Below are 25,795 nucleotides of genomic sequence, written 5' to 3' on the forward strand. Positions count from 1 at the left end.
TCATCCCAGAAGCTGCAGTCAAACTAGATTGGGGTTCCTGGCCCCACCCAAATCTTCCTGCACTGGCAATTGCTCCCAGCCCAGACTGAGGAGGTTGGCCAAGGCAGTCATGACTGTAGCCTGCAACTGCTCTCGCCCCTTGCCTGTCATACAATTGTTTGGTCTAGAGCAGTTTCCTGAGCAAAGATGAGCCATCAGATCTCTCTCTCTTGAAACTTGGAAGTGGAATAGTGAGAGACTAAGAGAGTTGTTTGTCAGAACTTGAGCCCAAAGTGTATATGGAGAATGGGGGTCAGAATCCACTTCAGTGCAGGCCAGAGCTGAAGTTGCAGGAGCAGACACTACGAGTGAGGAAGCAGGTGTGCAGAGAGGAGAAGATAGCACGAGTTGGAGAGAGGCAGAGATGCAAGGCTGTGTCAGAGAGAATCAGAGACAATGGCTGCTGCTCCAGGCAATGCCCATACTTAGCTCCTCTTTCCAAGAGGCCTGGCTGGCTTAGGTGACTGTGAGCTCTGTATCTTTTCAATAAACTCTCCTTTAAAAGGACTGGCTTAAGTGGGTCTCTCTCCATTTTTTGTATTCAAACAAAATGTGAGGAGCAATTAGTGACTGAGCAGGTAGTGGAGCAAACGGTTTCAGCTTGAATTTGAGATGTGTAAAAAGAAGGGAGCTGCAAACAGAGCCCCAGAAGAAACAAGCTGGAAGCATCACACTTGTCTGTAACTAAGCTTGAAAGTCTTGGGTTTGTGTTCACAGCTCACCTCCTCTGTTACTCACACTTGAGTGGAGGGAATTTTCCTGACTGGGTATCTGACCTCGCTCGCATGAGCTAGGCTAATGGCCTGCTGTGACAGAAGCCTTGAGACTGAGGCCAAAAGTGGAGAGTCTTCTCTGTTGCTTTGGGAGATAGATGGTAGTGGAAATAATGGGCAGAGACAGAAATGGTCTAGCTTTTCCTTCTTGCCCTCCAGAAGCAGCCTGGCCTGGCAGAGGCCTTATAGTCCCTTCCCTACTCTTCTAGATTATTTCTCAAGTATTAGCACCATGCTGATGCTCTGGTAAAATCACACTGGCTGTTATTCCCTTGGATGGTGTCTCAGCCACCAGCTCTAAATGCCTTCAGATGTTCAAGTCAGCAGACTAAGCACCCTCCTCAGTGGCCTAGGTGTTGTCAGCTAGTCGGCAGGTGTTTATTGAGCATCCCCTGAGTGCCCAGCTCTGCACCAGGTGCTCTGAGCCCTTGGCTTATATGTATGAAGGTAACTGTTAATCGACCACTAGATGTGCCGTTCTGTAGGAGGGGTTCTGATGCTTTGGTGAGCATTGCCAGGGCAACCAGACCACAAGTCTGTTAACTAATTAATACTGCAGTCATCACACCTAACTCCAGCTTGGGGGAAGAGGAAACTGGTTGGAATGATTTTCTTCTTTGAGAGGGGTGGGTGAGAGAGACGCAGAGTTTCATAGCAAAGTAGAGGTCTATTCCATTTTAAAGCTAACTGGGAAAAGACACAGAACTGGTGTGGGAGAAGTTACAGATAAAAACAGTTCAGCTCATAACCAAGTAGATGAACAGCAGGAAAACAGTTGGAGGTTTTCTTAGGAGAGGAGGAAACCACGGTGTGAAGGGTCTGTCAAGGGAGAAGTTCAGTTGCTGAGCTGGGTTTGGGTCGCATGTAAGAACCAGCTTTCTGTGCAGGGCCCCTGGGAAGATCCATTTGGAGGGCTTTTATAGCAACAGTTGGGAACTCATGAAGGAAGATACGTACATGTGTATTTTGCACAATTTTTGTTTTGTTTAATTTTGTGTGTGTATTTAATAACAAAAGCTAATTAGCAAAGGTCCAAGTTCCTCAATGGAAACACAAAGTTGAAACAAAGACTGTGCATATACTGGATTTTTACACAGGGATGCAAGTCTTTCCTTCCTTCTTGCCAGCTGCTTTTTTTGTGCTTTGGGCCCCATTATGCAACCAAGGGTGTTTGGACATAAAGTGGATTCCTCAGGAATCCTTTGTAGACTGGTTTGAGCCAATTAGACTCTTTGTTCAAGAATTTCACTAAGGAACTTAATTAGCCAATAATTAGGAGCTCTATTAGGGTGGGGTGGGGCCATGGAGACCTGAGCTAGGCAGTCATCATCTTCCACAAGCAGCCAGAAGCAGAGAGCAAGACTGGGGAGAGGAGTGTCCACTCACTCATCAATTCTCCACTCAGTCAAAGCTCCTCCTCCAGCACCTTGTATGCATCATACCCTCTGCTGCGCACAGATGATGCAGTAGTGGCCCAAACAGGGTCTCTTTCCTCATTGAGTCTACATTTTAGTGAGGCAAGGGGGACAGAAAATGAACATATACTATACACTCAGGCAGTAATATGTGATATGAGGGAAAAGAAAGCCACTGAGGCCAGGGGGGCTGATGGGATTGAGAGTCTGCTATTTTAGCTAAGGAGGACAGGAGAGATAAGGTAAGAGGGGACTACCATGTGGCCATTGAGGGGGAAATAATGAAGCAGGTGTCTGAGAGGATTAGGGGCAAGGCATCATGTGACTGTAGAGAAAGGGAGAGAGGAATTTCTTTGAGAGTGGGCTCTCCTTACTGACCTTGGGTTCTGTGAGATACCTCCCTATACATCTAATGAATTACCCCTTTTACTTAAGCCTGTTTGAGTGGTTTTCCTTTTCTTGCAGTTAACAGATTTCAGTCATCTACAAATCCACAAAGTGAGTCTACAGCAGTTGTAAGGTATTTAGGATTTCTGTCCAGGCTCCCTAGTTAGAGCTTGTGACTCTCTCTCTCCCCCTGGAGGCAATGACCTTAAGGTGCAGGGGCTTACAGAGGGGCCGAACCCAACTGGTCTGTGAGCGTAACAGATGTCAAGAGATGACTCTGCCACTGTTTCTAATTCCAGCTTTAACAAGCTTTGAAAATGAAAGGAATTATATTCTTGAAATCATTAAAAGAATATTTATTGTGCCAAGATAGTTCTATTTCATTAGGATGTCTGGGGGAAACTTAGAGATATTAGTTGTGATTTCATACAGTTCATACGGATCACTCTTGACAGCTCTGAGTGATTCTACATCAACCCCCAGGGTATGGCTTATGTCTGTCCATCTGATCTTACTGGAGCTGAAGAACCAACCAATAAATGGGATCTCTCTAGAACTGAATGAGTCCCCAAAGCACACAAATATCGAAACTTCAAAAAGGAATATAAGGAACGCTATATAGCCTGAAGCTATGACTGCTGCTGGCCGTGTGTTCAAGGAAAATAATATTTTTGAGTACTCTGAGGCCAGACTACTGAACATATGTTATCTCCTTCTATCCGTAAGGAATTAACCTTATTCTAGAGATGGGGAAACTGAACTGCAGAGATTAAGTACCTTGCCAGATCATTCAAATTCTTAGTTGTAACTACAGATGATTGCTCTGGCTGATAAAGCAGAAACAGAATATTAAAAAGATTTTGGGAATCTCACCAATAACCGGGGCTCAGCTTCCAGAGGTATGCCTAACACTGCACTGCAGAACTGGTCTGGTGAACAAATCACTGCCACCTTACAGAGTAGCGGATGCCAGTATTTGCACTGCTGTCATGTCTGTGCAGGCACTCAGCTCGCCTGCTTGTGCTATGGCTGCTAGCACCATGACTATCTTTTATACTCCAAAATTCAACCTTTCAGTTGTCACTACTTCCATTTCTCTCTGACCCTTCTCTCTGGTCTTGTGAGCGTACATATAAAAATTTGGCAAAGGGATTTTGGGAGAGCATTAACCTGTGCTCTAGCTGCAAGGGAGGCTTGGAAAGGAAGTGGCTAACATTTTTAACTCCTGAGAGAGGTGTTTAAGTCCATCATAAGGGGAGAATGCCCCTAAAATAGAAAGCAGTTCAGATGTAGGCAGCCAAATGAGAGATGGCAATATGACATATTCTCTGAGGGGTGGAGCTGGCACTCAATTTCCAGAGCCCCCTACCTCACATTCCCTCTTATAGGGCTGCCCATCAAATGGAAGGAGGTGCTCACTTTAAAAAAATCATTGAACAAATATAGTGTCAAGTATTTTCACCATGTCACTAGTTTGTGTGGGGGGTACACTGGTGCAAAAGACATGGTTCTTGTCCTCAAGGTGATAGCTTATCTAGCCATTGTCACATGGTCATGAGCAGTGATAATGGATGATTAATGTATTGACTACCTTCTGTACCAGGTGCTTGGTATCCATCATCTCTAAATGCTGACAACAGCCCTGAAAGGAGATATTTGTAATATCATTTTCTTTTTTCAGATGATGCCTCTGGCACTCAGAAAGGCTGCAAAACATGTCCATGTTATACAGTTAAGAATTAGCAAATCCCAGGCTAGAACTGGAGGTTTGTCTGACCTTGGGCACACTGGGGGACAGACAGATGCAGTAGCTTGACAGAAGTCTACAGCTGACGGCAGAGCCAGGATTAGAAGAGAGGCCTCTGGCTCCAGCACCCATGAACCTAAGCACTAAGCTAACCTGGTGCCATGCCTGCTGTGTGTGCCTCACACCATGTGTAGGCTGGCCTGCCCTTCTTACCTTCATTGTTCTGAATGCCTCTTCTTCAGACTTGAGGTTTTAAAACTTGTCCTTTCCAGGTCCATCTTTTTGAGGGATGGTGGCCACCTCAGCTGATTCCAGAGAGAGGGGTGTGGTGTCATTAAATCAGACCATGCAGAGACCCCCTGAGGGCAGGCTAAGGAGAGAATCAGGGCCTCGGCTATCAGGTTTTGAAGGCTGCTTCCTGGTCTCACTCTCCGTGAGGAGGGCTCATTCCCAGAGTGTGTGACTCCTTTGGGACAGAAGGCTCGAGATTTTCACTCCCTTCTGTGAGACTGCTGGGCTTTGTGACCTCAGGCCAGTCACCCTGACCGCTGGCACACTCCTTCCCTGAAGGACATGGACCGGCTGCTGGTGGTGATTGACTTCCTGATGAGGGAGAAGGAATTCTGAAGAAGGGGCATGCCCAGAGCCCCTGATGGGGGTGCAAGAATGACACTGTGAGGGCACGCCTCCCAGCCAGGCGGGTCTGGCAGCACTGAGGGTAAGGAGGTTCTGAAAGAGGCCACAGAGCAGAGAGAGACAGAGACAGAACGAGAGGAGTTGGCCCTTTGCTCCACATCTTTCTTTCCCACCTTCCAGCATGGCTCAGGGTCCACCATGGCTATCTAGCCTTAGTTTTCCAGTTGCCTCTACATGTGCACATGGTCTGTATATAAGTGCTCAGACATTATTATTTTTGTACTAACATCACTGGCCCATTTCCACTCAGTTCTTGTAAATGGGATCCCATACCATCTCCCTGCCCCTAGCACTCTCTCTCTCTCTCTCTCTCTCTGTCACACACACATACACCCCCCCCCCACACACACCAGTGAAAACCTCAGAGCCATTTGCTTCCCCCTAGAGATTGCTTAGTCTTTGAGAGTCTGAAAAGAAAAACCCAGCAGCCATCAAAGATTTTAATTATTTATTTTTAATTACACAAGCAGTGCATGAGTATGTTCTAGTTGTAAAAAATTCACACAACACATATACAATTAAAGTCTCCCCCAGGTGAGGAATTTTAAACATTTCTGGTGCTCACCCTGTCAGATTGCATCTCTGCCATGGACCAGTCCTGGGGAATGTTGGTGAACCTGGCAGTTATAGGGAAGGATGGGGAAGCTGGGGTCACTTGTAAAATGAAATGGGGGCTGTGAGCTGAATGTATCCTCTTTTTTTAGAAGCTCTTGACTTTGCCAGAAATGCCCCCTTAGATTTTTGTGGTTTTCTTTTAGAGTGGGGAAGAGGGGGCAGGGGTTCCTGTGCCTCTGTAGGGGTTTGCCTTTTTCTTTAACACATGCCTCCTCAAGGCAGCCAGCATGAGATTCACATACACAGCATTCTGGCCCACTGGCTTCTTTCCAGAGGGCCACCTTCCCAACTTGGACAGAAGAAAGAGAATCTTTCTCACACATGCCCAGGTCCATCTGACTTACTGAAGGAGTTTCTCAATATTCTCAATATTGGCTCATGCCCTCCTTGAGCTTAAGGGACCTGGCCATATGTGGCCATAGCAGGTGGGAAGATTTTTGTCAAATTCATCTATTTCTGAACAACATTCTATTAGTGGATAGTTCCCTATGACTCAATAAACTTCTGTATAAATTTGCAGCAGAACCAAAAGACAAATAAAGAGTTTCGGAGGAGAATTTGGAAATGCATTGAATTGAAGAAGGATGGAAGCAGAAGGGATCTTACAAACTACCAATTTAGTTCTTCCTTTTACAGGTGAAGACATCAAGACCAGAGAAGTTGGGTCCAATGCCCTGAGCCACATAGACACACTGAGAGACAGAGCGAGGCTTCCAGAGTCTGGTTCCAGACTCCCAGCTCAGTGCTCTGTCCGTTACCCCAGAGCTGGAATCCAAGCTGCCACGGTGATCCACCCACAGGACCTGGGCGAGTCACAGCAATTCTTGGCCCCAGTTTCCTCCTTGCCCCTATTTACCTTAGAGAAGCACTGTTGAGAGCATCGGATGAGATAACTATTAAGTGCCAGGCAAATTTCCAAGGAATTTTCAAGTACCAAAACTGAACTGTGTTTCAGTCACACGGAAGACAAGCCTTCTTAATTAGGCAGTCATCCACAGTAGCGCTTCTCAAAGCAGCAGCATCACCTACCTGAATAAACACTTACGGGACTCTGGCCAGGAAGCTTTGCTTTTTTGTTTTGGTTTGTCTTTTTAAGTTCCCTAGAAACCTGATTGTGGACTGAGCATTCTATGAGGAAGTTATTTTTAATTCAGGTAGGTGTGATAATGGGGTTGTGATTATGTACAAGATGTTATTAATTTGGGGGAATGAGTGTTCAAGTATTTCTGAGTTACTTAGGGTTATTATTTAGGTGTATGTATTGTTTATGTATCATGATGTCTGTAATTTACTTTTTAATGGTTCAACAATTACAGATGAACACATATGTACACACACATATATGAAAAAAGGTTAACAATTTTTGGATCTAGGGGTTGGTATATTATTGTTCTATGTGTGGCTGTTGAGAAGACCATTATTCTTTGTCTCTGACAATTTTTACAATAGAATGACTAGTAAAATAAATTCTCCAGGTGATTCAGATTCTTTCTAATGGTTTGAGAACCATTTAGGTGGTGAGTGACCAATGACAGCGTGTGAGTGGAAAAATCTTTTTAATCCCCACCTTGGTCTTGCCAGAACTCTTGCCACTTCCCTCAGCAGTACTGGTGAGGGTCTACTTGCTTTGTTTGCCTGTCTTGAGTCTCTAAGACCAAAATATTGACATAATAGACCCTTTTCTCATTTCCAGGCAGGCCTAGAGGTGACACCGGCACACCTCGAAGATACTGATTAGACCAGTGGTTCCCAAACATGGGTGCCAAGAAACCTCACCCATAGGATTTCAGTAGGCTAGGGGTAAGGCACAGTCATCTGATTTAACAGCAGTCAGAGGTAATTCTAATGCACGTCTATGTTTAACAGCCATATTTTGGGTCATGATGGCCACAAAGCCAAGGTCATAGGTTTGTTTTCCATCTTAAGGGCTATTTAGCTTTGCATGAAGAAAAGCTGTGTTCCTTTAGGACATCCTGAACACCATCCTGCTCTACCATTTTTAAGTAGGGTTCCTGGTGGAAATAAGAAGAAAAAAAATGCAGTCACTGTTATTTCTAACACTTCTGGAAATTCTCACCCACTGTAAGGGAGGACTGGGCAGCCCCTTCCTGTAGCTTTGGTTTCTACAGCAGGAACTAGCAGGGTCTATCCCCGGCTCCCCATGAAGCAGTTTCCCTTGTTATGTAATGTGTCTTTGCAGCTTAAACCTTTAATTAACCAGAGGTGTCATCAGGAAAAGTTTGCCAAGGAAGGAGAGGCCTGGTTTAATTAAAAAGATCTTTAATAGTTATTAAGGAAATCAATTTGGAATTCAGGCCTGAGAGCAGTGATAGGGGAAGAAATCACTGTGAGGAACTTGGCCATCTCTTGCGTTAATGGATTTTAACCCTTTGATCTCCATTGCTTCAAAATCCCTGGGGCAGTAGTGCAGAGGCTGGAGAAGCAATGCTTATCACTCATCATTTTTGAATCTCCATTTCAGATCCAAGAGGCAGGTCTGCCTTATATATGAGGAGCCTAACCTTTCTGGAATGCAGTTATCCTGGCAATCGAAGGAAATAGGAAACCTTTATAAATTGAAAATCTCCTACCTCATAAGTATAAGCTGTTTTTATTTTTTCCCGAAGAGATGCATTATTTCTCCCTGAGGATTTGTGCTTGGACTGTACATCAGGCTTCTTTCCATTACCTCTCAAACCTGCCTTCTTCGGATCAAGCCAGAAAGAGGGATTTGGATCTTTGGAGCACAAGAGAAATATTATTTTCACTTGTCTCATGAAAATGATGACACAAAAGGTGAAATAGCCAGAGGATGGGCAAAATAAATTGCGTGGGGAAAATAAATTGCAAAAGAGAAGGAGTTTTTATTTTAAAAAACAGCATTCTGCCAACAGGGGATGATATTAATATCATCCCTCTGATGTAGCCCAGTTGAGTTCAAATGCTAAAAGCACTTTTCAAATAATCTGTTTAATTAATATTTGGTTAGCACTTAAAGACACTGAAGACAGGTGGAGATTTGGCTACAAAAATGACTTTTGTTGCAATGTAAGTAGGAAAGGCGCCTCTACCTGGGCCTCACACCATTCCTCAAAGGAAATGCAGCAGAAGAGAGGCCAGATCCATTAACACTTCACACTTTGTTGAAGAGCTGGAAACAGGCCTTATATTTATTTATATTTGTCACAGCAAATTGCCCAGAATCTGTGCTCACAATGAATTGGTTGATTGCTTTGCTGATTACTTGGAAACTTCTGGGCTTAGTAGCCATGCAAAATGTCTCCGCTCCCAGTTTCATCTGGTCTGTTAAACCTAGTGAAAGATGTCACTTGAAGAACTGGGGCATTCTGAGAAGTTGTGTTAAAACCCAAGTTTTACTAATAAACTTGTTTTCTTGCTTGTAGGTAGATCATTTAGCTTCTCTGGGCTCCACTTTCTGAGCACTTTCCTCAATTACAAAATAAGGATCTTTGAACTTTGGTTTCCAAGGCCCCTTTTGACCTTAATATAGTCTGATCCACTGTTTCCCCTCTGTCTTAGCTGAGTATATCTGTCCTAAGTCAATAGACTGATGGTACACAGAAAATTTCAGTGCTTATTAAAACATTTGTAGCCGACCTACAGGTCTTAAGTGGCAAGAAGCAGGCTGGTTCCAGAGAGCAGACCTGTTTAATTTAGTCCACCTGATTTTTTTTCAGGGGGGGGGAGGGTGGGAATTGAATTAATTAACAACAGTCAAAATACAGGAGGTTTCACATAGTTATCCGGACTTCTGTTTCTGTTGAGAAGTTGGATAACCTTGGCACTGCTTTATCTGTACTGGCCATGACCAGTTGGAACTGCTTCCTTACAGGTCCTACATGGATCGTGCCACTCTAGGCTGTGGCCTCAACAAGAACTTTGAATGTTACTCCTCCATTATCAGTGGGTTTACACTGTTGTCCCGACTCTCGATCCCATTTTACTCATTCATGTTACTTTTATGGCCTGAGTAGGTATGTGGGTGTGAGAGACAGAGATGATTGGAGGGATAGTTAAGGTCTGATGTCAGGAACCCCTGCCCTCTGAAGAGAGATCTGTGTCAGGAATTTGGCTGCTCTCTGGGACCTGTGAATTGCAAGATGGGTAAAAACGCCTTCAGTTGGGTGGGTGGGATCAGATGGCCATTGACTGATGTGGGCAACACAATTATTTCCTATTTAAAGCTAGCTCAATTTGTCTACATAGTTTCTTCTTTGAATAAATGTCTCAAATGTCATTCACTCAGAATAGTGCCCACATGAACACTTAGGCTATCCCAAACTCAGCACACACACAAAATGACTTTAACAGCAAAGACCCACATTTTTATTCACCTAAGAAAATCAATCTTCCTTTTAGCAATATCATTGGAAGTCCTCCTGGTCATTAGAGAGGCCATCTAATTTATTGTCTGAAGTAGGAATTGCTTAAAAGTCAAAGGGGGCACTATTAATAATTATGCCAGGAAAATAGACCAGGGCTGTCCCCAGCAAACTGGGGCACATGGTCACTCTGCTCAATATGTCACATCCACTAATGATTTGATTACAAAATCTTCCATTGGCCTCTGAAGGTTTTCCTGGGAACCAGATTTGTCCCATTTCCACCTGTGCAGCATGCTTGGCTCCGCTCGCTGTTGGAAGTTCCTGCTGGATGGGAAAGGACACAGCACGGTTCTGTTCCTTCCAGGATTTGAGATCTCCTGCCTCCTTCTAACTTTCACTGATGCCTCTAGGCTTAAGCCTACTAAGAAAGACTGTCTTTGACAGTCATAGATGATGCAGATGGGTGTCTGAAATTTGGGACCTGGGAAGCAAATGACATCTGTCTTTGGATCCTTCCATTTCTTCTTCTGTTTGCGTTCTTCTCTTTCACAGACCTTTCAAGATAATTCAGATTAAAGACTTTCCCCCTACTTTTTTCTTTAATCTAATTGGGTCACCTCTCCATGCTAGAAATTTGCATTTTCTCCTGGGGAGTCTATGGCTCAGGCCACTGCAGTACACCACCCCTGATGGTCAAACCACTTTCCACAACCAGCAAAGACATATCATTGCAGCAATAGTAAGTTTTACATTTAGCACTGGGGCATGGGGCAAGGAACAAAGAAAGTTTGGGGGCATTTCAAACGATGCAAGAGATGAAAGAAAGAAGCAGGCTTTTGAAATGCAAAGATACAAATCCCTTTCCAGGAAGCAAATTATACAGTGGTACAGAAGAAAAAAAAGGAGGAAGGGTTAAAGGTAGTGGGATAGTGAAAGGAGTTGTTTAATGGATAGAGAAAGATCCAGAAAGGTGACTCTCAGATCCCTTAGATAAAGCCACCCACCTACTCATCAAAGATGAGAAAAAGCCAGCTGCCTTTATTCTTTTGACAAAAATGTGCCAGTGTGGCAGAGAGAGGAGGTAAGAAGATTGGTAATAGCTCATTCTCATTTACCATGCAGCCTGAACGATTCTATCCCTCACTTTATAAAAAGGCCTTGCAGGAGACTTGGGACACGTGGTGTTGACAGAATCTACAGTGACAAGGAAAAGGGAGGGGAACACAGAGGAAAAGGGGGCTGATGTAATATTTGCAGGTGAAGAACTTGAAGAGAGCAGACTGCAGGGGTTGGCCCCAGACCTGTCTGTGTGAGTATGGGATAGAGAGGCATGTTTGAATTCTTAATGCCATTCTGTTAGCTGCCAGGGCCCTGTGCCAGTGCTGGGCCAGCCTGTGGGCACCTCATCTCATTGCTGTGCTGCAATCTGCCCTGCTACTGGTCACCTCTCCCTATGGCCCAGAAGGGCAAAGACCTCAGTAGAAAGCCATTTGGGCTTCTGTGGGTGAAATCTCATTAGGTTGGCACAGATGGCACCTCCCAGGTGGTGACAGGTCTGCAAAGCATGCAGATGGAAAACACACTCACACACACACCTTCTCTCAAGTCACACAGTGGGCAGGGAAGAGGGATGTGGAATCTGATCCGAAAAGAACAAAAGCTGCTGCCTCTGCAGTGAGCTGAGAGTGACAGGAGGACAGCTAAAGGAAACCACAAGTGTGAAAACCCACAGCAGAAGCCGCCTGAGAGCATATGCATCGGACTTCACAGCTTCCTCCTGTTTCCAGCTTACATTTGCTCCATATGCTGGTTTACACAGCTTTCCAGGCCATAATGGGTTTTATTCCATAGTTTTTATACTAACATGAATGACTCACATCTGCTCCAATGCCCAATTTACTCTAATGTCTTCGGCTGTGAGGCGAGAACAGCTTACAGAGAACTTGCCAACGACAGGAGAGGCAAGAAGAGTCCTGATTCAGGGAGGAGGAAGGTGAGAACCAGTGTGTGAGAGCCAAGAGGGCTCTGATGGGGCGTGGCATTATGGATGGGAAACCGAGACCCAGAGAAATGAGGAACTTGTTCAAGAATATCAAGACTAGGGAGATAGATCCATTTTAGGGCACCAGATATCCCTAATTCAGAACATACTTATTTTTCTTATTTCCTGCTGTGGAGAAAGTGAAGGTTCCTCTGGCCCTGGTCAGCCAGCTCACTACACATGTGTGGGCACTACATTGTTACTGACTGTATATAAAGAGCTCCGCCCAGTGCTCTGGGTGACACAGTGGCATGGCTACAAGGCTGCAGGAGTGCAGAGACAAGACTGGAGTGGTGGCAGCACCGAGGACAGAGACTGAGATGACTGTGGGGTAGAGGGACCCAGAGGCAGAGACTGGCTTGCTGCATGCAGACTCGCTCTGAGTGGATGGGATTCTAGTGATTCACCTGCCACTGTGGAAGTAAAGTTGGGTATAACCCTTTCACCCCAAGAATGTTCCATTGTCATTCCTCGGTCTCACTGAATCCATAGTGAACTTGTCCAGGGCTGAAACCCACTGGCAAGACACCTGCCATGTTAATCCTTTTGCTAGGAGCTTTTCCTTCCCATAGAGGTTGAGATGAGAGAAAACTAACTTGGATTCATCTCCAGTGATAGCTAATCCCCCACTGGGATCAACTGTGCTCTGCATTACTTAATTTGGTTATTAAAGTTTTAAATATCTGCCAGAGTGAAGGGGGCCCCTGGATAGTTAGACTACATCCTGGGAATAACCTACAATGCTGAGTCCTGCATGGAGACTCACTTGGCTTCAAGATGTGTGAAATCCCACCTGAAATGGATTTCAATCCTAATGACAGTTACTGGTTTGACAACCCAGACTAATATGCCTTTTGGCTATATTAGGTGGTAAAACTTGGCAAAACTAGGTTCCCTTAACAGCTTGCAAAGGCCCACTGAATCTTCTCCACTTGAGCGGAGGACAAAATGGTGATTCAAGAAGCAAGCACTTGGAAGGCAATCTCTGCTCTCCCAGGCCCTGCAGGCCCTGCATGGAGCTGCCATGGGAAAGTCAGGGCCTTGGTTTCCTCAGACGCCAAACAGAATGAGCACCTCAGCCCATCGGCGGCAGACAGTGTGGTGCTGCACCATCTCTGAAGCTTGGTGGTGGTGTTGTGTAACTGTCTGCCATCTGTTCCTCAGACACAGCATCACAAAGCACTGAGCAATGGACTACGGAGCTGCTGCTCCTGCCTGGAGCTGACAGCATCTCAGCGGCTGGCCTGGGGTTCCCGTGCAGAGCACCCTGCAGGCCCAAGCCTGCAGGTCCAGGGTGAGGCTCCTGGAAGAGGTCTAGGGAGCTCAAGATGCTGCAGGGATGGGTTGTCTTCTCCCCCTGCCTGTCTTGTAATGGTGATCCACCTGGACCATTGCCTGGCCAAAGTGTGGACTGGGGAACCTACTGCAACCATCCAGTGTGTAGGGTTCTAATAAGAGCAAATCCAGGACCACCAGCTAAGGATCTTTGTGATAGTCTGAGAGCTCAGCTGAATCTTGAGATGGGCTCGTATGAGTGCACAGCTTTTCTGGGTTATTTGATTTCCACCTCTTTTCTCAACTGAAAACTTATACTTATCTACAGCCCGGCCAAGAACTTGTTGGGGCTTTGAGGCAGGACTGCCCCATGGCTGAAAGACAAGGCACCAAACACAGGAGGCTTTCAGCAGATTCCTCCACCTCTGACACCACTTCCTGGGGGCTCCACCTTACTAGAGAATGAATTTTGGAGCCCTGCTTTACACCTGCCCCACTTCTAGTGGGCTATGGGGCTGCCCCTATGCTGAGCTCGGTTGGGGAGAGGCAGGGAGGATGGTGGCTACATCATGCTCACCTCCTGAAGCAACTTGGTGAGATGAACATCCCTCCAACTAAGGCCCCAGAGATGAAAATGGTTCACTTTCTGCAGACACCCTTCCCCAGGCAAAGCAAGGGGTTTTACTTCCCCTCTTTGAGCAATCAAATGATCAGATAACCACCAGCACCTTGCATTCAGCTTTCACAACTTGTTAGAGGAGGTATTAATCATCCTTATTTTGCAGATGAAGAATCTAAGGCTGGAGAAGGTAAAGGATGTGCCCAAGATACACATAGTGTGGCTGACCCAGGAACCCCTAGTCCAGAAATACACCATTATTCCAGCCCAGCTGAGGCCTACATAGGATGCCAACTCAGACTTTGCTTTATGGTTAGATCCAAGTAGTTTTAATCTGCAAGGGGGTGGAAGCTGTACTTTCCAAAGACATTTGAGAAAAGAGCTTTTGAAAGATAACCCTTGGCACCCAGGATCCCCCTGCCAAGGTTCTTTCCAAGAACCCCATGTGGCTGGACCAACTTTGGCCCCAGTTTCATGCAAGCACAGAGCCCTGATGCTTTAAAGGAGAGAAAACCCTTAAGATAATTGCGACTTAATTTTTAAAAGGACTTCTTTAAAGTTAAATTTAGACCAGCTCAGTGCTCCATTAAGCAGAAAAAGTTGCCAGGCACCTGCAGGCAGACACTGAAACACCCTGGGGAGCTCTGGCTGAACTCTGCTTTAGTCTTGAACCTCCATGAGAGAGAACCGCGGCCGGGGCAGCAGCCAGGCAAGAGTCCCAGGGTTGCAGCGCTGGCTCCCGGAAGGCGGGTGCATTGAGGACGGGACCCGGGTGTAAGCGCCACGTGCAGCCCCCGCTGTGAGCGGGAAAGCCCTCTCAGGCATAGCTCCGCCGGGCGCCGGCTGGCTCTTAGTCCCAGCTTGTAGCTGGGGTGGGGGCCTCGCAGATGCACTGTTCCCGCCCCGCCCCGCCCCAACCCAGGATGGCTTGGGAGCGGCGCCCAGGGCTCCGCGCAGGCGGCCCCGGAGCAGCACCGTGCACCTCGGTCGGCGGGAGGCGGTAGCGCCCCCTCTTAAGAGTGCAGGTTGGTCCCGCCAGGGCTCCCTCGGAGTCGGTCTGTCTGTCGGGTCCACCCTCAGCTTCGCTCCCTCCTCTCCGCTTTTGTGTTGCTCCCGGGGTGCCGGGCACAGCCTCGGATTCCTCCCTCCTGGCAGCTCGAGTCAGTTCTCGCGGCGGTGGCCGGCAAGGCGGCGGCGACGGCTCGGGGACTATCTCGGCTATCACCGCGCTTCTCTGGCTGGAGCGGGCGTCCAGCTTGGCTGTCCTTCGGCCCCTCCCTGCCGTGCCTCGGGGCGCCCTGCGGCCCCCCTCCCCCCTCGCTGCTCTCCAAGTGGGCGGGGCGCCTAGAAGGATCCTGCCTCCCCTCCACCTGGATCTTAGGGCTCCGCGCCCCGGAGCCAGGCGCTCTCCGCGTCTCCTGCCCCGCCAACCCCGACCGCCAGGGGGTGCCACAGGGGCGGAGTGCCGCGGAGACCAGGCAAAGGGGACCATGCGGCGCCTGACACGCCGCTTGGCGCTGCCGATCGTCGGCGTGCTCTGGATCACCGTGCTGCTGTTCTTCTGGGTAACCAAGAAGAAGTTAGATGTGCCGCCGGGACCTGAAGTGCAGACCCCCAAGGTACGGGGTTTGGCGGCGCGCCGGGCGCGGGGCAGTGTTGGGCAGGAGGGCGCGCAGTTCGCGCGCCGGGTGTGCGGGCTCGCGGGAAGCCAGGGCGGGAGTCTGTCTGCGAGCAGGTAACTGGGCGCCGGGTGCGTCTACAGTGTGATCCTTCAGGATTGAGAAAAGCTGGGAGGCATCTCCGAGCCGCGATGTGGGCAAGCGGGAGTGCGTGTGGGTGGTGGGCGCGCTCGCGGGCAGAGCGGGGCTCTCAACTTGGGCAGCGCGCCAGGGTCCCGGGGCGGAGGGGGCTCTGCAGCCGAGCAGCTCAGGCGGTGTTGGTCCCCGGACTCCGCGGGACAGTCGTGGGTGGTTAGGTCGGGTGGCGGGGCCGGCCGGTGCAGGCACCCGTGAGAAGTCTGGTGGTTGCGCTGACCTGCTTCCTTCCCGCAGCTGCCAGGCCCGGCAGCGGGAGGCCGGCGGCTTGAGCGCGCCGCGCGCGCGTGTGCATCGCGGGCGAGCGCCCTGCAGCCTCCCGGGCGGCTGCAGGCCCACCCGGCCTGTCGCCTCCCTTGCTTTATAATTGTCCCCGAGCTTTTCAACTGCCCTGGAAGTTGAATGTATCCTGAACACCACTAAAGAGCCTGTAAAAACAGACGCCTTGGTTTTGGTGGTTAGTTGGGGGAATGAGAATCCAAGTGGCTTTTCCAACTCCTGGCCCTTGTGTTCATCTGGGCTGAGCCAGAAGGTTCTCCCCACAGGCTCACTCTTACCTTTAATTCAGAGCCCCCACCCCCGGGGTTCCTCAGTCTCCTCTTCCACAGACAAGGCCATGGGGCACAGAAGGAGGCGTCTGAGGGTTTCCTGAACAGCTAGGCAACATTTATGAATTGGGTCCCAAGCAGTCCTCCAGGGCCTGGGAAAAAGCCCTCGGGGAGCTTATGGTCCAAAGCAGGAGACTGGCAAGAGAGGGGAGAGTGGAGAGAGGGGAGTCTCTCCAGTAGGTTCAGCACAGAGTAGGTGCCAGGCGTGTCCTGGGTGCTTCTTCCTAAGTAGTTGTTTAAGTTGGGTGGTATCATAGATTAAGGAATAGGTTCAGTGTTGAAGTACATTGCCTTAAGTCACTCCCAGTTGGAACTCACACCTCTGATACTCAGAATCTTTCACTATATAAGGTGCCTCTCAAATCCCTTTAACTGAGTCTTCTGGCACTGAGGTTTTGTGGCCTTGCCAGTGCTCAGCTGAGTTCCATAAGCATTAATTGGCGGTCTGCTGTGTGCCAGGCAGGGTGCTGCATGCTGTGGGTACAGCAATGCAGAACTCACTCTCTGGAAGTGGAGGGTTTGCTCGTGAATGGAGCAGGATTCAGTGGGCTCTGAGGGCCAGCAGGGCTCAGTGCCCTGGGTGTCATGGGAGCCTGGGGGCTTCTTGGTGGAGGAGGACATAATAGAGCTGAGTTTGAGAAGGATGAATAGGACGTTTGCCAGCAGGTAGGGAGGGCATTTCAGGTAGAGGTTAACTGCACCACACAGGCTCAGGAATGGCAAAGCACAGTGTGTGAGTTTGGCAGAATTTGAGCACAAAGCATGTGGCTAATGGGAAGGATGAGACGGGGAGGTATGTAAGGATCATGTTCCATAGGACCTTTTGGTTGCTAGGGGTCCTTGGAGGAGGACCAAGCAGGGGAGAGACCACATCAGACTGGTGGTGACTTCAAACAGCCCTTAGAGCACCAGATCAATTTTCTGACCCCAGTCCTACTCCTAGATCTGGAGAGTTTTCTTCTATTCCCTTAGGTGGTTCTGCTCTCCTGATGCAGTTAATGATGTCTGCAGGGACCTGAACTTTCTGTTTTGCTTGAACCTCATTATCTTAAGCTTACTTATTCTTAGTTTACACCAGGGAGCTGGGACAGGAGATCTCTTCCTCCTTTGTGCACTCTGTGCTTCTTTCTTACCTGCTTCTTCTCAGCTTGGCGTGTGCTGAATACACATTTACTGAAGGCAGCTGTATGTCAGACTTTGTGCTAGGTTTGGGGGCTGCTACAATGAGTACACTATATCCCTGCCCTTTGTGGTATGGAACAGGGGGATCTTACAAGTTCCTGGTTGAGGCAGAATTACAAACAAATGAATAATGGGGTGGGGTGGAGGGAGTGGTCTTAATATTGGAAGTCTGGATATCGTGCTATGCAGTCATGAAGAGGGGTAGGGTTTTCTATTTTGGCCACTTGCTCTTTGTCTTAATATCTTATGCTTCCTTTCCCCTGTTTTCTGTATCCTTTATAACCATGAATTTTATAGATTTTTTACATCATGATACTTTTTATTTTTAGGTGCCCTCTTTTTGCTAGTCTATTTCTCCTTCCAGTTTTTTTCACCTGCAAGTATGACTGTGTGTCTACATATATGTGTTGTGTGCATTTGTGGATAAGCACCCCTCTGTATCTTAGTGTTCAAGTATCTGAGGAGAGAAGTGGAGAGACAAAGGAGAGGTCCCCTCTTAGCACCAGCACAGTTTAATTCCCATGACAGATCAATATAGGAAATTTGCATGGCTGGTCTGAAGGGGTGCTGTTGGTTTTCAAACCTGACTGCCTGTCAGAGTTATTTGGAGAGCTGGTTTGACTTATATGTTTTGGGGTTTATTGCAGAGATTATAATTCTGTGGGTTTGGGAGAAGGTCCTAGAATCAGTATCTTGTAAGTGCTCCGTGTGAGTGTGAATTAGCCTGTTGATGGATGGCTTTTGGGAGCTGGATGAAGAATATCAAGTCTTGATTTTTTTGTGATTTGGTCGGCCCCGTGTAAATATGGCCAAATACCATTCTTCTTGAGTTCCTCATGGACCAAGCGTGTATGAGCGTGTGCGTTTGTGTGAAATAACAGTAACTAGTATTTGTATGGTGCTTTGTAAATTCACAACTTCTATTTCACGTAGGCTAGCTCATTTGGCCTTTACCACAACCACCTAAGGCAGATAATACTTTTCCGCAGATGAGACTGAGTAACGAAATTACGCAATTGGCCCAAGAACACATGGCTGTTATTGAGCTGCGGTGTCAGGGACAACAATGGAATGGAATGGGACCACCCTCTGCTGTGTGGCTGGCCTGGGTCTGCCCTTGCAGGGCTAGGGTGGGGTTAGGGATGGCACAACTGGACAGAGCCCACCCTGGTGGGGAGAGGCCATGGGAGGTTGGCCCAGTGGTAGCAGGTGGTTGGAGCCTCATTGGATTAGTAACCAGGCGGGAGGGCAGAGATTGTTTTCTCAACAGTAGGAATTTGGGTCTTGTAGGGCAAATACTCAGGTTCTGAATGGGCTCAGTGTCCTAGGTTTTCCTAGGGAGCGCTCGTGTCTAGTCAAGGGCCAAGCTCTGTCTTGGGCACATCAGAGCCTTGGGGGAAGTTTTCATCCTGTCTCTGCTTGTTCCCAGTGTGGCAGAGGGAGTCAGTTTGTTTTCCAAAGCAAGAGCAGTGGGCTCCCTTCCCTTAAAAATAGGTGGAGAAATTGGGAATGGTGGAGAGATCAGAGAGGAGAGGGCTGTGGCCAGGTCTCCCTGTTGAGGGCCTGTCAGCTTTTAGTTTCCATTCAGCAAACTACTTTCACTGGGATCTGCAGTAAGTTCTGGGACCGGGCTCCTGGGCCCTTCTTCCTCTTCGGGAAACCTCATTCCCCTAGTCGTGGATCTCCAAGGTGGCCCTGATAATAGAGTCGAACCATGCCTGGTCACGGTCTGAGTAATAGAGACAAGGCATGCTACACTCCTGGTTTCTCTTTAAGTTTGACTTTTTAATGTTGATTCAATTCTTTTACCAGGTCCTCCACCCCTAAATTCAGCAAAGCTCTAATTCCTAATTGAAAATCTTGTAACAAGTTTGGTGTTTTAATTCAGTTTGTATTTTAGTGATAAATACTACACTCCTAAAAAGCACCTGAAAATTTTTCTCATTTTTTTTCTCTCTCTATCGTTTGTTTGCTGTTTGGGGAATTGTACAATAATTGACAGAATTAAAAAAAAATAAACCCAGGAAATTTGTATCTTATTTCCAAGAAATGAAATTTAGTCCAGGGGATTAGGATTTAGTAAAAGCAAAAGAATTTGAGGCCTGAGGGTACTTTTTGAGGAAGGTATTGGAAATGTAAAGGCTTGGAATAAAGTGCCTCAGGCCCATGTGAATGTACTAGAAATACAGCAAACACTATTAGAAAAGAGCTTGTCTTCCTGTAATATTTGCATACCACAAATGCTTTAAGTGTATGACACTGTTATTCTATTCCCCATTTAGGAGATAATTTCTCCCATTTATAAGAACTCATGCATTTGAGAGAGACCCTATTAATCTGCTGATGCTCCATGCATGAATCCTGGACCCTGTCCCAGGAATTTTGACCCTGGCCCTGCCAGAGGTGGCGCACTCTTGGCTGCTCATCCTGCCTTCCTCCGGTCTGTGCGGGCCCCTGTGCTGGGCGCTATGTTGTTCCCTCCTCTCAGGTTGCCCTGGAGCAGGCACAGGGGTGGTGGTGCCTGTAGTTCAGCTGCAGCTGCTCTGGGAGGCTGTGCAATACATATGTAACAAGTATTCAAGAAATAGACTGTTTTTGCTTTTCAGAGATCGACAGGTTTTTATTTTTTGAAACAAACAAACTCTGAGCTCCCATCCCATCAAGCTGGTGGGAATTTCAGAGAAATCCCTGGGTCGGGTTTGGCTTGCTGGGTAGTGTACGCTGTCCCAGCTTGCTTTCTCAGCCAGCCCTCTCCCCTGGGACCTACGGATCTGTTCCAGGGGCATCTCTTTGAGTCAGAATGGGGCACGCTCTCTCTCGCCCCCAAAATCCTTTTTCGCTTAAATGGCCTGGTGCTTTGGGAAACAAAATCCTCTCAAATGTTCCACAGAATGATACCTGCTCAAACAACGGAAGCCATGTCACAAGACTCTCCAGCCTGTCTAGAGACTCCCCCTTTTCAAGGTTGCTCCTCTGTTTGTATCATTTACAAGTGTTAATTTTCACTCATCAGAGGTCATTTATAAACTAAACAGGCACAGAATGAGGCTGCCATTAGCTGATACCTAAGGCCCAGGATTCCACACAACCTGGCTTATGCCTGCCTCCTTTCCCACACCTCTCCCATCCCAAATTTCCAAAATAGTCTTATCTGTTATCAGGCATCTGGGAATACATTTTGAAGAAATGTGTTGCTGTGCCCTTGTTTAGCTTCTAATGTATACAGTTTTGTCACTCTTCCAGAGCATCTCAAAGTCCCTGATGCATTTTTTTTTTGGAAAAAAATATGAATTAAAAAGCAGGGATAAATCCCCAGTTCCTCTTTCAGGGGGTGGTCTGTGAACCCTGACTCGGCTTGTGCACAATCCACCCCAGAGGACAGCATGATAGACCTGCCATCTGTTTGGGGACATGAGTCTGGACGTGCTGTGCCCTCTACAGCTGGCTGCTGACTCTTCTCAATTGCCTGCAGTGGCCCTGAGCTGTGGGGTCAGCCTTTCTCATTTGGACCTCAGAGACTCACACTGTTCACTTGGAGTCAAGAGATGGAGAGCCCAACCCTCTCCTGGAAGCTCCCTTCATTTCATAATCAAACGTGGTTTCCTTTTCACCTTCTGGCTTTTCTTATACATGTGGCAGCCCAGGTGTCTCTTTCTGCCACTGCCAGCGCCAGGGATAACTCAGATCCTCTCTTCTGGGCTCGGTCTCCTCCACTGTGAAATGGGAGCTGCATGCTACTCAGCAGCCCTGCCTGCCTCCCACTTGACTTGCCGCAGTCTGAGTTGTTTCAGGTTACTTGTGAGTAATTCTGAAGTGAGACCTCATGGCTATAAATAATTATACCATGCATACTCTGTGTCTATTACTTATCTTTTAATCATTTTACCAGAAACGCTAGATTAACCAAAAAATACATCAGTCTGCACATCCTCAGATGCTGAGAGAACACACACACACACACGGATGCTGGTACCCTGGGGAGTTCTGCAGAAGCTCCTGAAATTTGCTGGCTCTGGTATTTTGGTATATCAGAATAAATGGCCTGATGTGACCTTCTGGGGCAGCAGTCTTTGCTTTTGGCAGCAGCTGCTGCCATCACAGGACCTACACTAGGAAGCTGATAGGGAAGAGAGAAGAGATCTCTATGGTGTGAGCAATTTCTGTGCCACCGAGGGAGTCTTCTGCTTTGCTTCCCATCCTTCCCCACCTCCCTTCTCACTTTCTTCTTCTCTGTCTTAATATCTCCTGAATAGCTAGTGGGGCCTGAGCAAAGAGCCCCAGGGCACTTGGCAGGAGTCCCAGGAAGAAGTCAGGGGAGAGAGGAGCCTAGTGCTTCCCTGGAGGCTCCAACCAAGGTCAGGAGCAGCCTGCCGCTGCTGCTCTGGACAGAAAGTCAGTTTTTTCTGAAGGAGGGAAGTCACTTTGGGCTGCCCTGGGCCACCCTGAGCCATTATCCTCGGAAGCCCTTTTATCAGCAGGAGCCCTTATTGCAGCAATAAAAGGGCATCTGTCCCACTGCCTCCCAGACAATGCTGATTTCTAGTAGAGTCTCCTCTGCATACCATTTTTTGAAAACAAGATTAGGCACTTAAAAAAAATAATTAAATTCTCCTCAAGTCACTTGTCTTCTTAACTGTAAGCACTACAGAGATCTTTCAAGGAAATGCAGGGGAGAGCACCACACTCACATGTTCCTGCCATTGGATTTGAATGCTGAGGGGCAGGGAACAGGGCCCAGCTGCCTCCTTTCCAATGATCTTGTTGTTTAAACCCAATTTGCATCTCATTTTGGGCCAGGAGAGAGTGGGAAACATCTACAGGGCTGGTTTGATTGCCCCATCTTGACAAACTTTCTCCAAAGAGATTAACTGTCCCTTTTCTTTATCCTCACTAAGGTGTAGGAATTAGGATTGTCTTCCCTATGGTCCAGGCTGAAGATTTATGTAGCTTCTCTTGTTCCTCAGAGTACACTTTAATCATTCATTACCGGCCTCCCCCCAAGCCAGAGACTGGTCCAATCAATATTTATGTGCCCATCCCTCGCAGCTGCAACACGCAGGCATAATGGACGCCCAATTCCTTGATGGCCATTGAAAAATTAGCTGGCGCCTATATTTCAGGCTCATTGTTTTCTAGGATCTCGGAGATTAGGCCACGTGGTCCATGGATTAATTATGGCTACTCAGATAATTGACTGCTAATAGATGGCCAATTGATGGCTGCCAGATGGGTGCTGAATTGACTAAGGTCCTTAGGGTGGGCCAGTGGTCTTGATTAGGAGAGGAACTGGCTGAAAGGCTTGACTAATTAAAGGTGAATCAGGAATGGGAAGTTAGAAGGTAACTTCTTTCCTCCACCACGTCATGTGATGTTTTACAGTTTGCAAAGTGTTTTTATTCTCAAATGCCTTATTTAGTCTTCACTGCAACCCCGTGAGGTGGATGCTATTGTTATTCTCATTTTCTGAAATACGATGAGGCTGAGGTTATAAGAGGGAGGATTTCGGCAGGCTTGCCTGACCAGCAAGTGGCCTTGAACTCGCTCTTTTGATGGTGAAGCACATGCTGTTCCTGTGATGGCCATGCTCAACTTCTGGTTAGTTCCAGAGGAAATGAAACTACTTCAGAAAAGTGTATGTTGTATGTATATTTTCATAGGGACAAGAAGCTCATACTCTTGCCGAGCAGTGACTCCCTACCTCCGATTAAACCCCAGTGTTGCTCTTCTGCACAGGGAAGGGAACTCCACACAGAAGGGACCATGGCGCCATCTCTGGAGGGTTGCAGGGGGCTGGGAGGACTTTGGGTTTTCTCCAGGCTAGGTCAAGTTTACCTCATCTGCAGGCCTATGGAGACATTCCCCAGGACACTGCCTTGGGCTGTGGGCAGGTGCTGGGCCAGAGCAGCAGACTTGGGGTCTCCCAGCCCTTCAGTCCCACGGTCGGCACTGGCTCTGTCCTCTTGTGTGTGAGCCCATCCTCACCAGCCACATCCCTCCTGGCAGCAGGCAGCTGGACAGCAGGAAACGAGGCTCTGCTGTCATTCTTGAGGCTGCTCAACTCAGAAGTCAACATTATGCAATTAAGACAGACATTGTTGATTTGAATCCCTTTCATGATGAATATGGTCCTTAAACAATCAGAAGCAATTCCCCTCTAAGAGGAAAAATGTCATTTGAAAGAACCTAATACATCCTATTTGAAATGCAAGACCCATGTGTGGGGGCATGGCTCCACAGAAGCACCTTTAGAAGGCACAGCATCACCTGAGATCCTCCCTTCTGGAAGACAGAGGGCGCCCAGCTTGGGTTGTGCTCTTCAGCTGGGAAGGCCCATTGATGATTACTCAGTTTACCCAGGAGACAGACAGCTACTTCTACCCAGTACCAGGCTCAGCCTCTGTGTGACTGCTTTAGAGGTTGGGTGTGAGTTAATGGAGTTGCTGCCCATGCATATGTTTAAACTTACGAAAACATAAAATCAGGAGCTGCTAATGTCTTCTTGAATATTTTGTCTGCAATTTGGGTAAACTACTAGAGGACTCATGGTGGTGCTTTTGTTTCCTAGCCTGCATGACAAAGTCAGTCTCTACTCCAAGATCTCAAGCAGGAACAAGACTTTTACACTCTTGTCTGTTTCTATAGAGCATGGCAACATTGAAGTGGACCATGTTTTTAAAGCGTGTGCATGAAGTAAGAACAAAAAACAAGTAAACCTAGATAATGCTGGTATTTTCCTTTCCACTCAAGCCTTGATGGTTTTCTAGTCATTTGCTCAATTCTGGATCAGATCAACTCCCTGTAATTCTCCCTGCCTGTCTTCAAACTGAGATTATAATTTCTGCCCCAGGTTTAGCTTTTCTTTTAAACTGAGCATATAGTTTGGGAAACTTAAGGGTAGTATCTAGCAAAGCTGAATGTGTAATGTATACCTATGACCCTGCAATTGCGTTTCTAGCTATAAACCCAACAGAATGCATTCATATTTCAATGAATGTCATGTGCTTGAATTGGAGTCGGCACACTTTTGTGTAAAGGGCCAGATAGTATTTTTGTTTTTTTAGGTTTCTGTTGTAACTACTTGCCTCTGCTATTCTACAGTGAAAGACAGTATGTAAGCAAGTGGGTGTGACTGTGGTGCAATAAAAGTTTCTTAATGGACACTGAAATATTCTTCCCATCTCATGAAATATTACTCTTCTTTTAGTGTTATTTTCAAATATTTATAAATGGAAAATCCATTCTCAGTTTGCAGGGTGTGCTAAAACAGGTGAGAGGCAGGCCAGATTTGGTCTGCAGGCTGTGAGATTCTATTTATATAAAATACAAGAACAGGCAAAATTTATCTGTGGCGTGACCCTCTGTTGAAGTTCATGACTAGGAGGAGACTGGGGTAGGAGGGTGCATTTGGGAGAAATCGGAACTATTCAGTTTCTTGATCTGTGTGGTGGTTACCCGGGTGTGTTCACTTTGTGAAAATTCATCGTATGCATGTTCTTTTACGTTAGTATATTCCACTGCAGTGAAAGATTAAAAAAAAATCTGAACTGAATGTGTGGCTTCTGACTCAGGTTTAGCACCTCATTTGCGGGCAGAGAATAGCAGTTTTCATTCTTTTTATTAGCCTCTGGTTTCCATTTCCTGGATAAGAGAATTTTTGGAGAGAAGTCTTGATATGTCTTTCCATTTTCCCAAATCGCATTCCCTTTTATAGAGAGGGAAACATTTAACAACTGGTATGGGACAGGCACAGTCAACCAAGTCTGTGCTGAGTGTTAACCCTTTACTTGCTGGATCACAGGAAGATGGGGAGGATCCTCTGGGAATGGGTGCAGTGGGAGGCCTTCAGGGCATTGGGAAATGCAAGTAGGGCTTTGACTGGTACAGCTGCCCTGTAATGAATCTGGGCTGAAATCCACCTATGATTAGAGGTAAGAGCTAGAGGCTTGTTTGCAGAGAATGGAATTTTATGGCACAGGCTACTGGCCTGTAGAAAACTAGCTTCTCTCTCTTTTTTTGGGCATCCAGGGAAAAAGGCAAAGATGTAACAATCTGAGGCCCTAGTAAGTGCCAGGGGCTTCCTGTGTTAGTCATCTCTTCTTCATAACAACCCTGTGCGGTAGGCATTGCTGGCTTCATTTTCCAGATGAGGAACATCAAGATTTAGGGAAGCCATGACTTTCCCACTTTTGCTGCCCATAAGTGGAAGACCCAAATTTCAAACCAGATCTATTGGTGCCA

At 47.2% G+C, this 25,795-nt stretch overlaps 1 protein-coding gene and 1 long non-coding RNA gene across 4 annotated transcripts in view; both read left to right on the plus strand.

The window, feature by feature from the left end:
• Positions 1-4,932: 4,932 nt before the first annotated feature.
• On the plus strand, positions 4,933-8,503 carry LOC140850271 (uncharacterized). Its single transcript, XR_012132937.1, has 4 exons — positions 4,933-5,079; positions 6,309-6,826; positions 7,366-7,472; positions 8,155-8,503. It is a non-coding gene; the product is annotated as an uncharacterized lncRNA (long non-coding RNA).
• A 6,386-nt stretch (positions 8,504-14,889) lies between these two features.
• GALNT14 (polypeptide N-acetylgalactosaminyltransferase 14) overlaps positions 14,890-25,795 on the plus strand; it is a 214,723-nt gene continuing 203,817 nt past the window's right edge. For all 3 annotated transcript variants that reach the window (XM_037009398.2, XM_037009399.2, XM_037009401.2), the window contains exon 1: positions 14,890-15,572. In XM_037009398.2, the coding sequence (XP_036865293.1) occupies positions 15,444-15,572 (129 nt within the window). In that variant the 5' untranslated portion in view covers positions 14,890-15,443. The remainder of the gene's footprint in view (positions 15,573-25,795) is intronic.

Source organism: Manis javanica, chromosome 1 (genome assembly GCF_040802235.1).
Source record: "Manis javanica isolate MJ-LG chromosome 1, MJ_LKY, whole genome shotgun sequence".
Lineage (NCBI taxonomy): Eukaryota > Metazoa > Chordata > Mammalia > Pholidota > Manidae > Manis > Manis javanica.